This window comes from Cydia fagiglandana, chromosome 8, assembly GCF_963556715.1.
Source record: "Cydia fagiglandana chromosome 8, ilCydFagi1.1, whole genome shotgun sequence".
Lineage (NCBI taxonomy): Eukaryota > Metazoa > Arthropoda > Insecta > Lepidoptera > Tortricidae > Cydia > Cydia fagiglandana.
The window spans coordinates 6181148-6194538 of record NC_085939.1 but is presented as its reverse complement, the minus strand read 5'-3'; the positions used below and the strand labels follow the sequence as shown (position 1 = coordinate 6194538).

The following is a 13391-nucleotide window of genomic DNA, read 5'->3' as shown; positions in this document are numbered from 1 at the left end:
CTTTTTTTAGTTAAGGTTGACATTCCATCGAAATAGAGTACATCCTAATATACATTGGGCGGCATGAGGCTATTATAATATTTATTCATACCAAAGAGATATAGTCCTCCTCATCGATTTCGATGACGGCGACCTCACAGCAATTACGGATTACTCCTGTTATGGGCCCGAATGTCGCTGGCCAGGGCTAACTTGGTCTTAAAGGCTCTTCTGCAGGTGTTACAATAGAGTTGGCCAGACGCGTTGTATGTTTACGCGTAAGAGGACTTCGTATTGCGCTTGTATACCAAAGAGAATCGTGTGTATAGATACTTAGAGAGTTATTGTCATGGTAAATTATGTAGCCACAGTAAATTTACTGCCAACTTTCGACAGAAGATCAAAACTTTTAGAACGCCATTTGACTTTTTTGATTGTTAGGGCTCATTTAGACGACGCGAGAACTCGCATGCGAGTTTCATTACATTGCGGGTTTTGATCGGTCGGTTGAATTGTACGTAACCAACAGTCCGCAATGTAACTAAAATCGCATGCGAGTTTGCGAGCCATCTAAATCAGCCCTTATTCTTTCACTGATAAGTATGTGTTAAATTTGTTATATATCAAAAAGTAACGTCATCTACTCAAGCCTAGTCCAAACCAAAGGTTATGTGGCGCCATCGCACGAAAACGTTGTACCATACCTATTTGGCCTAGTCTCGAGTACTTAAGTAGTTACTTTTTGACTACCTACTCGAGATTAGGCCAAAGGTATGGTCACGTATGGTACCTACAATGTTACTCTTAATCTTGAAGTTTTAATCTTCTGTCGAAAGAATTTACTGGTGGCTACATAAGTAAGTTACTTTGACAATCCGCCTCTATTTCAAATTCTCTTTGTTTATATGTGGTTTATACTTTAATCTTACGAACTATATCTTCGTGTTCCGCATTTTTATGATATACTTAAAGTAAATTAATGTAGATACCTGATTTTCACAATCGGTTAATGGTAGATTAATTAAAAAGTATCACAACTATTTAATACTTTTTCTGTAGTGTTGTCACATAGATACTGATGACTGAACGACTTTTTATCGATCGCTGCAGAGTTAGCTTGGTCTAACCGTGAAGTCTTTTTCTATAAATTTTTTTTTAGGAAAATCGTACTTTTTATTAGATCCGGGTCGTAATTTTAGTTTTCAGTGTTCTGGCAACTTTTCCAGCCGCGTATTATTATTCACCCGAGTTCTCCGGATAATCGAAAATGTTGGTGGCAGTAAGTAGGGTTCGAAGCGGCTTCTTAGCAGCCAAGTCTGTTGCCGAAAAGGCCGCCACAGAATGCGGCAAAATTGCTGCTGTATCGGCCGTCGACAAGAGGGATTATAGTGCCAAAGCCTCAGGGATGGGGCAAGGTAAGGTGGTCGCGGTCATCGGTGCCGTTGTAGACGTAAAGTTCGAGGGTATTCCGCCTTCCATTCTCAATGCCCTTGAAGTACAGAACAGGCAGCCCCGGCTCGTGCTGGAGGTAGCGCAGCACTTGGGAGAGAACACGGTGCGCACCATCGCCATGGACGGTACCGAGGGTTTGGTGCGCGGGCAGGCCGTGCTCGACTCCGGTTCACCCATCCGCATCCCCGTCGGGGTGGAGACGCTTGGGCGCATCATGAACGTGATCGGCGAGCCCATCGACGAGCGCGGCCCTATCCTTACCGACAAGAGGGCGTCCATCCACGCCGAGGCGCCCGGGTTCGCGGACATGAGCGTGGAGCAAGAGATCCTGGTCACCGGCATCAAGGTCGTGGACTTGCTGGCGCCATACGTCAAGGGAGGAAAGATTGGCCTGTTCGGCGGTGCTGGTGTCGGCAAGACCGTACTCATCATGGAGCTTATTAACAACGTAGCAAAGGCTCACGGTGGTTACTCCGTGTTCGCCGGCGTGGGCGAGCGCACACGTGAGGGTAACGATCTGTACCAGGAAATGATTGAGTCTGGTGTTATCTCCCTCAAGGACAATAGCTCCAAGGTGTCGCTGGTGTACGGTCAGATGAACGAGCCCCCAGGTGCCCGTGCCCGTGTCGCTCTCACCGGTCTCACTGTGGCCGAGTATTTCCGTGACCAGGAGGGTCAGAATGTGCTGCTGTTCATTGACAACATCTTCCGTTTCACTCAAGCTGGCTCTGAAGTGTCTGCTCTGCTGGGTCGTATCCCGTCTGCTGTGGGTTACCAGCCGACCTTGGCGACTGACATGGGTACTATGCAGGAGAGAATCACCACCACAAAGAAGGGCTCCATCACCTCAGTACAGGCTATCTATGTGCCCGCTGATGACTTAACTGATCCCGCCCCGGCCACCACTTTCGCTCACTTGGACGCCACCACTGTGCTGTCGCGTGCCATTGCGGAGCTGGGCATCTACCCCGCAGTGGATCCTCTCGACTCTACCTCGCGTATCATGGACCCTAACACCATCGGCGCCGAGCACTACAACGTCGCCCGTAACGTGCAGAAGATCCTACAGGACTATAAGTCGCTTCAGGACATCATCGCCATCCTAGGTATGGATGAGTTGTCCGAGGTGGACAAGCTGACGGTGGCGCGAGCGCGCAAGATCCAGAGATTCCTGTCGCAGCCCTTCCAGGTGGCCGAGGTATTTACAGGCCACGCTGGCAAGCTGGTGCCACTCGAGGAGACCATCAAGGGATTCTCCAAGATCCTGCAGGGCGAGTACGACCATCTGCCCGAGGGCGCATTCTACATGGTCGGACCCATCGAGGAAGTTGTAGCCAAGGCCGAGACCCTCGCCAAGAGCACCTAAACTGTAATTGATGTGAATGGATGATGAAAATGTATTTCTTATTAAACCTTAGTGATTCCTAATACCTATCCCTTCACGTGGTATTCTTGGTTTTAGTTTTTTTGGAATTTCGCCAGTCAAACAACTTTGTCAGTAAAAAAGGGCCCAATTTTTAAATTTTCTATGGGACGATTACCCTTCGCGCCATTTTTTTTATATTTGCCGCTTTTTTTCTACTGACGGAAATGGCTTGAGGGTATTACTTATTACTGTATTTAAAATAATTTATTTTACACCATGCACATCATGCATGAAATAAAGCACCAGATAATTATTAGAAAAACACAGATATGAGTTATTTTAAACACAAGTTCTATTTAATAAATAGGATATAAATAATTATAATAAAAGCGGCCAAGTGCGAGTCGGACTCTCCCATGAAGGGTTCCGTATCAGCAAGTAACATAATAAAATTGCGGTTTACGATTTATATATGACGTATTAAAAAAAACTACTTTATACTAGATCTCGTTCAAACCAATTTTCGGTGGAAGTTTGCATGGTAATGTACATCATATATTTTTGAAGTGAAAACTTCTTTAGCGGCGCTGAGCACTTTTTGAGGTGAGACACATGGACTCAATAAATTTTGGGGGTTCCCCATACTTAGAACTGAAACTCAAAATTTTCGACTAGAATAGATTTTGTTATTAACTTATTATGATGGTCAAGCAAATATTTTCAGCAGAAACGCGAAATTCAAATTTTCTATGAAACGATATCCTTTTGCGCTTGGAGGATATAACCAATGGAGACGCCATGTCTAAAATTTTCGGTACAAAATAGTCTGCCGTTTTTTGCGGGGGAGGGGCACATCAAATGTATAGGTACGTCATGTCAGATAAACGTCAGTCCATACATATGGTTGACATGAGGTTGACCATTGGCCGCCTATTTTCGACAGAGGGGAACGCCTGTTAATGGCGGCTCCATTGTTAATTACTCCGAGCTTTTGCGCCTACATTTTTCAAATTTGCCGCCTGTTTCTACTGACAAGATCAGCTTGACAGTCTTTAATGAACCCACAGAATCCACTATGGAAGGTAATAAGCCCCCTCCAGACTATGCGCGTGAATCGCGGGCGAAGCCGCGAACGCGAGTGTGGAGTCGATTTCGCTGTCTGCGAAAATCGACGCCACACTCACGTTCGCGGCTTCGCGCCGCGATTTGCGCACGAGTGTGGAGGAGGCTTAACTCCATTGGAGAAGCAGAGCAGGTTCCGATATGTTGACCATAGACTTATAATATATAGAGACGGTGTCTCAGCGAGCTGTCACTGTTGCCACTTTTGTTTAGTGTAGTTGCTGTAGCCATGTCGATAAAGTCATATCGATAAACTATCGACATTTCTTGCAATTTTAATTTTACTTCAAAGGCTTAACGATACCTAAAATGACCAAAAACGCTTTTATTCTTTATTGTGGTTATCAGATCCACTATAGGCCGGAGGGGGGTATGGTGGGCAACAAATAAATTCGACCAACCATGGTGTCGCATTGCGTATGTTTTGTCCAAAGAATATAATACTCACTAGGAGGAGAACGGTAACTCCATACAAAAAAATGTCCCCAACCGTTTATACTACTGGCGCCCTCGATGTGTACCAATGGAACTAAAGTTAACAACCGGTTTAGCCTGGCGGGTATTGGTATTATAGGTATATAGTAATTATGTTGATAAACATTTGTTATCTTCATATCACGAAATATATGAAAGATGCAAATATTACCCCTTGTTTGTGGTATTATCTATTGATTTAAATAAAAGGCATATTTATGTTTATAACATTGTATTATGTTTTACATATAGAAATATACACTGAAAATTAAACCCTGACAACTTAATAAAAATAGACATTAATAAAGCGCATTCACAAAGTTTTCAGTATTATACAAATAACATTAGGCATACCTACCTATTACACTTTACACACAGATACACTACACTTTACACACGGCATTTTACACAGATTTCTAACTTGTATTAATACATTTCTTCACGGTTAATTAATACGCTTTCCAGATGCGTTATGACTCGGTTCCTTCTGAACCCACTAAAGCTGTATCAATTTCACTCTGGCTGCTTCAACAGCCATTGCTCCGCATTTAGCACATTTTCTATGTGCATTGCTGTAATCTATGTAGGTACAGACTTACAGTCTTAAGTGGTTGTACCGCTACGTTGTATTTATTATTTAAAGATTTAATAAATATAATGTTCGTTATGAACTTTAACCACAGCAGTTGGACAGAGTCATTGACAAATATATTTTTTTATTATGGTGGATGATTATGCAATAAAACTTTGATTTTATGAAAAGACGCATTGTATTATTACTTTTCACACACATTTATACCGTGAATCGACACAATAACTAATTTTCAGTTTTATTGTAAAGGAAAGCGAACTAGCTTGAACGGCCATTTTTGCAAGAGCGAAAAGCACAGATAAAATATCTTTGTCATAGATCTAGGCCGAGCTGTTTGAGGTTTCAAATTAAACTATTTCCACTATGAATGGCAAATTACTCATAAATCTTATAATAATACATATTAATCGCGTGTAATTAAGTTTTAAGCATTTTAAGTCCCGTTTTATGATTAATTATAGCTGGTCAAGCAGATCTTGTCAGTAGAAAAAGGCGGCAAATTTGAAAAATGTAGGCGCGAAGGGATATCGTCCCATAGAAAATTTGAATTTCGCGCCTTTTTTTACTGACAAGATTTGCTTGACCAGCTATATGTATAAAATTCGTGATAATTTAAATCAGAGTTGGGAGCAATGTTGCTGTAGAAAAATGTTTTTATTTTTATTACTCGCAACTTTTTCTCGGAGGCCAACGCACACATAGAAGCTTCAGGCGCAGACATGCGCAATTATTTGGGGACATAACTTTCTTAGGAAGTGAACAGGCCTTGCTGTTTTGTCCCTCAGGGACGCACGCATATAATGGATCCTCTACACGATGGGCCAACGCCGGCCACTCCAAGGGACGCAGCCATGCAGTAGAATGAGATAGCAATATCACTTGCTCCCTCTAACGCATAAATGCGTTCCTTGGAGTGGCCGGCGTTGGCCCGTCGTGTAGAGGAGCCATAACACGTCTATAGGATCGTACCATCTATGGCATCTATGCTTTCGGCTCATCACTATACTCTTTGGAAAGTTGGCTCACTCATGCCAATGCCACTTGCCTTGCGGTGAATAAACCAAATAAGTGAAACTTTATTTATAAATTTTGTGTACCGCTTAGTTTCTAGCGTGTTAAATTCTATATTTAAATACATTGCAGCACTGAATACACTAAAACGTGAGTATATCAAATTTTGCAATACAGCGTAATCGTTTCTGAGTAATGTAATGCTCATTATAAAAATGGCGTTGCGTATTTTTGTTAAGATCTTTGTTCGTATTTTTATAGATGCCGAACATAAAGTTACAGTCGTCCGATAACGAGATCTTCGATGTCGATGTTGAAATTGCTAAATGTTCCGTCACAATCAAAACCATGTTGGAAGATCTTGGCATGGACGAAGATGAGGAGGAATCCGTGCCGTTGCCTAACGTAAACTCTGCTATTTTGAAGAAGGTGATCCAATGGGCTACGTACCATAAAGACGATCCACCCCTACAAGACGATGACGAGAACAAAGAGAAAAGGACAGACGACATTTCATCCTGGGATGCTGATTTTTTGAAAGTTGATCAGGGAACCCTGTTCGAACTTATCTTAGCGGCGAATTATTTAGATATCAAAGGCTTATTGGATGTGACATGCAAGACAGTTGCAAATATGATTAAGGGCAAAACTCCAGAGGAGATACGCAAGACATTCAATATCAAGAATGATTTCACGGCTGCGGAGGAAGATCAGGTGCGCAAGGAGAATGAGTGGTGCGAGGAGAAGTAAGCCTATTTCATCAGCTATTTACAGAACTACAAACAACAATATTATGATGGATGAGGATTTGGGAAAACATACTAATCTCTCCACAGAATAGAAGAAATCTAATACTATTGACACAAATAAGTTAACTATAGTCATAGTTGTGTGTTAAGGTGGGATTCCACCAGTGTCACACTGGTGGAATCCACACAGTGTGGCACAAGCATTTTTGTACTCAATGTGCATGTGCTGCACACTGGTGGAATCCCACCTGATGACTTATTCACAAACATGTAAATTATTGTGTGTCATAGTTTCCTTTATAATTTTTGTGCTTGTCAGGTAAGCTATTTTTTGTTTTAAGATATAATACAATATAGAGAACTACTCATACATGCAATAAATTATTTGATTCCTTGTGCAGTCCATGTTGTTTTTATGTCGGGATTTTTATTATGAAGAAATGTCTCATGTATGCTTAGTTTTAACAGCAATTTTGTCTGTACATGAGAAATTGAGAACAGTACCAGGAAAAAGCAAAACATGCAGGTTACACTCAGTTGTATTCAATTTATTAACTTCATTATAAGGGTAAGGGGCATCACTCCTATTCAGCCAGCCATTTGTAATGTTGCAAATGCAAAAAGTCTCAGGATTCCTTGAACATTCCTGATGATTATTATCTTTGACATGTCAAAATTTTATGTGACTAATACCTAGGAACCATTTACCTTTTGCCCGTTTGCATTTCTTGTAGATAATTAGATATATTACTAAAGAAAAAATACTTTGATACTCTACTTCAACTTTGGTGGTGGTAGCAATGAATATTTTGCATTCCTTCCTAGTCGACCCTCAGACATGAGATTTTGCATTAGAGATAGACCAAATATTCAGAAATTATTCAGTATTTGGCCAAATTATTCTGTAAAGGTGCCGATTAATGGGCAAATATTTTTAAATGTATTTGACTTGTTGCAACGCTGTAAAATGTAAGCTACTTCAGAACTTTTAACCTTTTGGCCGCCGGACCTAGTCCGCAAAGATGCTCACTCACACGCCAGAGCAAATTTTAAGTAAACAACTAATAAAAAGTTTAGGGATTGCAAATAGTGATATCGATATTTACAATTTATGGTAAAAATCTTTTTAATTTAGCTTTGTTCTTATCCTGTTTTAATTTCATTCCAAATTGCCAAAATTAAACATATGTCTTACACCCGAAAATGTTTAAAATATAGGGATTTAACATAAAAAACAACCACTAAACAATGTCGATTCAAGACGTGATATCGCCGCACTAGGCTGTACGAGAAGTCTTTTATACAAGACAACGGCGCGCATGGACTGCCCGCAGTGCAGACCGACAAGGACCGTTTTCGCGCGGATTAAGTAATAATAGTCTCTAGGTCAACGGCGTAAGCGCTTGTCGGTACGTAAACTTTATTGGCGTAACGTTAAAGCTGCGCATCATGTGTCGATAAAGTCAATATACCGGAACTGTTTTAGTGAAAATTACACGTGGGTTGAATTTTTAATGAGTGAAGATATTATTCCGGAATTAGAATCTATCATTATAATTTCAGTTTAGTTTACTTTAATCTATAAACTCGTACCAAAAAAACGTTAAACGACTTGTTAAAAAATACACATTAATTTCAATGTTATAAAAAAAAACTTAAGTCTGATAAACAGGTATGTCCATCTGTACCACTCTTGTGCGAAGCGGTCGCTGCGGTGTATCCCTTCCCACTAAGCTATAAAATAACATCCTTTATTTTTTTTTATTTATCCTTCTGCAATTAAATAGTCCACAATCTACAAGGGCAAATTTACTTGACTCTACTTTATACAGCTAAAGAAGCTGCCTGAACTTTACATATAGTTATGCCTATCTGACTCTCGTTCTACGTATTCTAGTAAGTAGTTACCTACTATTCGTTAAAAAAAATTGGCGATTAAAAGTGTTAAAATACTTAAATAAAAACATATTTCTGACTTTATATTTAATTTAAAAATTCCCATATCGAGTTAACATTCCCATCCCTAGCTGTCTTTTATACAAGACAACGGCGACGAGGAACATGAAAAACATTGAAAATCGGAGCAATTTTTTTAAAAGCCTTATTATAAAAGAATGGATTTATATAGCTGCTTAAAAAGCAAATAAATGAAAAAACAAAGACCTAAAACATGAACAAGAGTGTAAATGAAATTGCAATTGTTATTATTTTCACATTAACTCGGTGGTTGAATTTGTGTCTTGTATACAAGACGACGGCGCCAGCGTATCGTTCTATCGTTGTCTTGTATACCGGACAACGGCGGTCAAAGGGTTAAGTACATACTCTCTTCCATCACGTAACAATTTCCTGTTGCCATTAAAACATAAAGAGATATGTTGAATCCATAGGATAACTCACACGTATAATACATTTATTGGCTGAAAAACAATTGTTGTTGTGATGTTTTGATTTGATTATTTGGAGTGTAGATTAGTTTGCTAGTCCCTTGCCTTTTGCCTTGTTCGTTTCTAAGGATTGCCAAGGAGTGATTAATTCTTAGCTGCTAACGTAAAATAAGGGTATTTGAATGGTTCATTAGAATGACACAGATGAATAATTTGGTTTGGTAAGAAATGAACCGAATATTCGACCGAATATCCATATTCGGCCCATCTCTATTTTGTATATTCCAGTGAATGCAAACAAGATTTAACATGTTTTAGGTTTATTGTCTGGTAAAATTAATTTTACTAGACATTTTTTTTTTTGTGGAATGTTGAAAGAACTATAGATGTGTAACAAGCTTCATACTAGAGTAAAATAATACTTATTAACTTGTCTCTACTCTCATTTCAAGTCTGTATTCTGCCACGTGACATGGCCAATGTCTAAGGTAGATATATATATGAGGTAAACATAGATATATACCATCTAATATATGCACAATGGCTTTGTCATAGCTATGAGGGGTACATTTAGCTTTGACAATCATTAATAAGTACTTTAAATTCCTTAAACACTTAAAGATGATTTTAATAAAAAAAAATGTGTTAATTATTTTCTCAAATTTAATGCCCTTTTCATCAATTCCATTTTATGGTTTTTACCCTAAAAGTAAAAGGACAGGTGCGGTATCAGATGAGTTGAAAGAGCATTTAAAAACAGTTTTTTTCACTTCATCAAAAATTATTTCTGAAGGGTTATTCTCACCAGTTACCACCAATTTGTTGTTACAGGTTTCCTCACAATGTTTTTCTTCGCCGATAAGCGCCTAGTACCTAAATATCAAATGATATTTTTTCGTACATAAGTTCCGAAAATAAAAACTCATTGGTACAAGCCAGGGTTCGAACATGCGACCTCCTAATTGAAAGTCGCATGCTTTTACCGCTAAGCCACCAGCGCTCTAAGCCATCTCAAATATAAATTTAGGTACACAAAAGCTTTAACATAGTGAAAATTAAATTAAATACTATTCAGTGCACAATTTACTTATCTGTAACAGACTATATTTATTTAATAAATACAAAATCATTCTTACGTAGTGTAGCGGAAAGGTTCATCAATACTTATAATATCAGGAATAAAGTAGCTGTCTATACAGTTTAGTAATGGATTATTGAATTTCCCGTAGTGAGTGCCGCATGTCGCCGCTCCAAACAGTAGGCCGGCGAGGAACACCACCGAAAGGAATAGGACTCCCAGAATATACTTTCCTTTGTTTTGGCATAAGATTACATTCTTGCAATAGTATATGAAGCGAATTAGTCCACTGCAAAGAATAAACGAATAGATTTGTAGGTACCTACCAAAGAGTAGTATTATGGTACCTACCTAGGTAATGCTGCTGTTGTAAGTCTGGTTTTTCTTACTACCTTGGTACTTGTGGTAGGCAATATGCGTATAACAAATTCTTATCAGCAGGAATTAGAGGGGCTTTTTCCTGGTGATGTTGCTAGTTGAGGAGCTAGTAGGTATATTGGTAATTAATAGCTAGCTAAAATAAAATTTGAATCTCCAATCGCCCTCAGGATATCGGAACGCCCAGGGGGCCGATTTTTGAATTTCGATCGCTCGATTTCGTCACTCGAAAATCTAATGCTAAATGCTAATTTTTGAAATACGAGCGATAGAAATTTGGAATCTATTGGTATTAACCACTCGATTTCAATTCTATTAGTAGAATTTAAATGCCTATAGTTCGTTTTTTTAGCATTAGAAATTAGGTAAACAATCTTGATGTGTCTTTTAATTGAAAAACACATTTTAAAAATAAATTACGGCAAATATGTAACAATTATGAATCTAATACGATCATTTATATTCTTCTGCTTTCATAAGTAATAGTAATTGATTTTTAAAAGCCTTTTTCAATTAAAAGACATGCCAATATCGCTTATCTTCTTTCAAGTTCTTTCTAATGCTAAAAAAAACGAACTATAATAGTAGTGGAGATATTATTTAACGAAATACACGAAATCGAGTGGTCGAATTTCAAAAATCGGCCCCCTGGACACGCTTAATCAATTTCGCTATAAGTAATCAATAATCATATAAAGAAAGAGTGGCAATCCATCCATCAGTTTTCTTACCAAAACGCGAGTTATTTCGTAGTCGACATTCTAGCGTCAAGTAGCGGAATTTATCAGTACTGCTAGTTGACAATAGATGTCGCGACGGACGAAAACTAATGCTCAACAGTTTCAGCTTATTATAACCGGAACGTGCCGGAACTCTATTTTCAACTCCTGCTTATAATATTAGTGGCCTGTTTATCAAAAGCTTGTAACTTGTAATACAAGTGGAAGTCCCTTTTTGACAGCTTTTGTTAGAAAGGGACTTCCACTTGTATTACAAGTTACAAGCTTTTGATAAACAGGGCATAGGTAGTTGTAAATTGTTTTAGCAGTACATTTTTCGTCGGTACCTACTGATAGTTCCATTACTTGACGTTAGGGCCCTTACAGAAGAGCGACAGTACGCCAGCGACCGCCCGCGACGGTGTGTAAGGGCCCGATGTCGACTACGAAATAACTCGATTTGGTAAGAAAACTGATGTATGGAACTATGGAGTTACCACTCTTTCATTACTTATATTTATCTACAGGTGGGATCGGACGGTTCACTCGGATGAATGTTCACTCGAGTGAATGTTTCATTTTCCTTTCATTTCACGTTCACACGGCTGCTGGAAAGATTATTCATTTTTTATTTTCTTTCACTCAACGTCGAATGAAGTTGTGCGTCTAGTATAAGTTTAATTTGTGATCATTTAATAATGATTTTAACAAACAAGATGCAAAGAAAGCGTCGTCGGTAGTGGCTGCGTCCTTGGATTGCAAGAAGAAATTTATTTGGAGCCTCGAATACATTGCTGAGATAACTTGCCGATGAAGGTCCGAAATCGTATTGCAAATTTTGTAGAATTTCTATTATTAGTAATAGGTCCGTTAATAGCGAAAGAAAACACTTTAATGAGAGACAGTATACCTAGCCGAATAAAACTCCAAATTGTACTGCGATACCTTGCTACTGGGATTGTTTTGGAACTCTGGGATATTTATACAGAGTACCAGAAACACCATATATATCCTACTTTGTTCGTTCCACTTGAACACCATTTTATTGCTTTTACGTTATCTTTGTCTAGCTAGATAGTAGGTAGGGATACCCACAGGATTCGAGAAAAATATGCAAAATTCGAATGAACGTTCATTTCTGTGTTCACACTGTTCATTTTTTGTTCATTCGGAGTGCGAGTGAAAGATGCCGAATGAAAATCTCCAACATTGTTGGATACTTTCACTAATGAATTCATTTTTAATTTTTGGTTCATTTTGTGTTCAGACGTGTCACTTTGAGTGAAAGATGAATAATGAAAGTAGAAAATGAACAAAAAATTAACCGTCTGATCCCACCTTATGCTATAATGCAGCGGTCGGCAACCTTTTAGCAGCCAAGGGCCACATAGCAGTTGACGAAGTGGACGCGGGCCGCACTTTGTTAATATTTAATATATTTATGACTTTATCAGACATTGTCATTTGTCAATATTACATACAAAATAGCCAGGGAGGATCGCGGGCCACAAGTGAGAGGTTCGCGGGCCGCCGGGTTGCCGACCGCTGCATATGCATCAACAATCAATACGCTATAAAGTCTTGCCATGAATGAATAACATTGTTATTAGACTTATTAGACCTGCAATTTTCTTCTGGGACTCTGGATAACATATGGTTAGTCTCTTCGAGAACTTTTGAAAGTTGTTTCTGAGCCAAGGTTATAACTGGACATTTTTTGTGCAGAATGCTGGCCACGTCTCTCTGCGTATCCGAGTCCTGGAGGCACTCGGGAGTGACCAAAGCATAATCGTCGCTTCTAGGTGAATGATCTATCAAATCATCGTCTTCTCTAGAATTCTCAGGTTGATCCACGGTTCCGTCTTCCCCTGAATTGTCAAGAGTACAATCTCGCTGACAGCTTCTGTTCTGTTTGTATGTTTTCCTCGTGTATCGGTAGATATTATGTACTTGATAATCATCTGACGACATAATAAAAATACTTAGACACAATGTAAATATACTTATGAAATGATTGTTTTTGTACGTGTCAATATTACAATCGACAACGCAACTGTGACGTGACAGCATGATGACAGCATTTT

General features: G+C 39.0%; 3 protein-coding genes across 4 annotated transcripts; 2 read left to right on the top strand and 1 right to left on the bottom strand.

The window, feature by feature from the left end:
* The first annotated feature begins 1231 nt into the window (after positions 1-1231).
* On the top strand, positions 1232-2843 carry LOC134666532 (ATP synthase subunit beta, mitochondrial-like). Its single transcript, XM_063523723.1, has one exon. The coding sequence runs from the start codon at positions 1247-1249 to the stop codon at positions 2795-2797; it is 1551 nt and encodes a 516-aa protein (XP_063379793.1). The 5' UTR covers positions 1232-1246; the 3' UTR covers positions 2798-2843.
* A 3144-nt stretch (positions 2844-5987) lies between these two features.
* On the top strand, positions 5988-7145 carry LOC134666560 (S-phase kinase-associated protein 1). Of its 2 annotated transcripts, none has more exons than XM_063523758.1 (2): positions 5988-6146; positions 6258-7145. In XM_063523758.1, the coding sequence occupies exon 2, from the start codon at positions 6258-6260 to the stop codon at positions 6744-6746; it is 489 nt and encodes a 162-aa protein (XP_063379828.1). In that variant the 5' UTR covers positions 5988-6146; the 3' UTR covers positions 6747-7145. The 2 variants fall into 2 exon arrangements, with proteins under 2 accessions (XP_063379828.1, XP_063379829.1); XM_063523759.1 differs by having other exon boundaries at positions 6036-6053.
* A 3066-nt stretch (positions 7146-10211) lies between these two features.
* On the bottom strand, positions 10212-13389 carry LOC134667012 (uncharacterized). Its single transcript, XM_063524320.1, has 2 exons — positions 12929-13389; positions 10212-10499 (listed from the first exon to the last, which is right to left on the bottom strand). Exons 1-2 carry the CDS (start codon positions 13375-13377, stop codon positions 10265-10267), a joined length of 684 nt encoding a protein of 227 aa, XP_063380390.1. The 5' UTR covers positions 13378-13389; the 3' UTR covers positions 10212-10264.
* Positions 13390-13391: the final 2 nt, after the last annotated feature.

Coding starts and splice junctions, on each gene's coding strand:
- LOC134666532 (XM_063523723.1), top strand. CDS start 1,247: ATGTTGGTGGCAGTAAGTAGGGTTCGAAGCGGCTTCTTAGCAGCCAAG.
- LOC134667012 (XM_063524320.1), bottom strand. CDS start 13,377: ATGCTGTCACGTCACAGTTGCGTTGTCGATTGTAATATTGACACGTAC. Junction 10,500..12,928: donor GTCCCAGAAGAAAATTGCAG/GTCTAATAAGTC, acceptor TATTCTTTGCAG/TGGACTAATTCGCTTCATAT.
- LOC134666560 (XM_063523758.1), top strand. CDS start 6,258: ATGCCGAACATAAAGTTACAGTCGTCCGATAACGAGATCTTCGATGTC.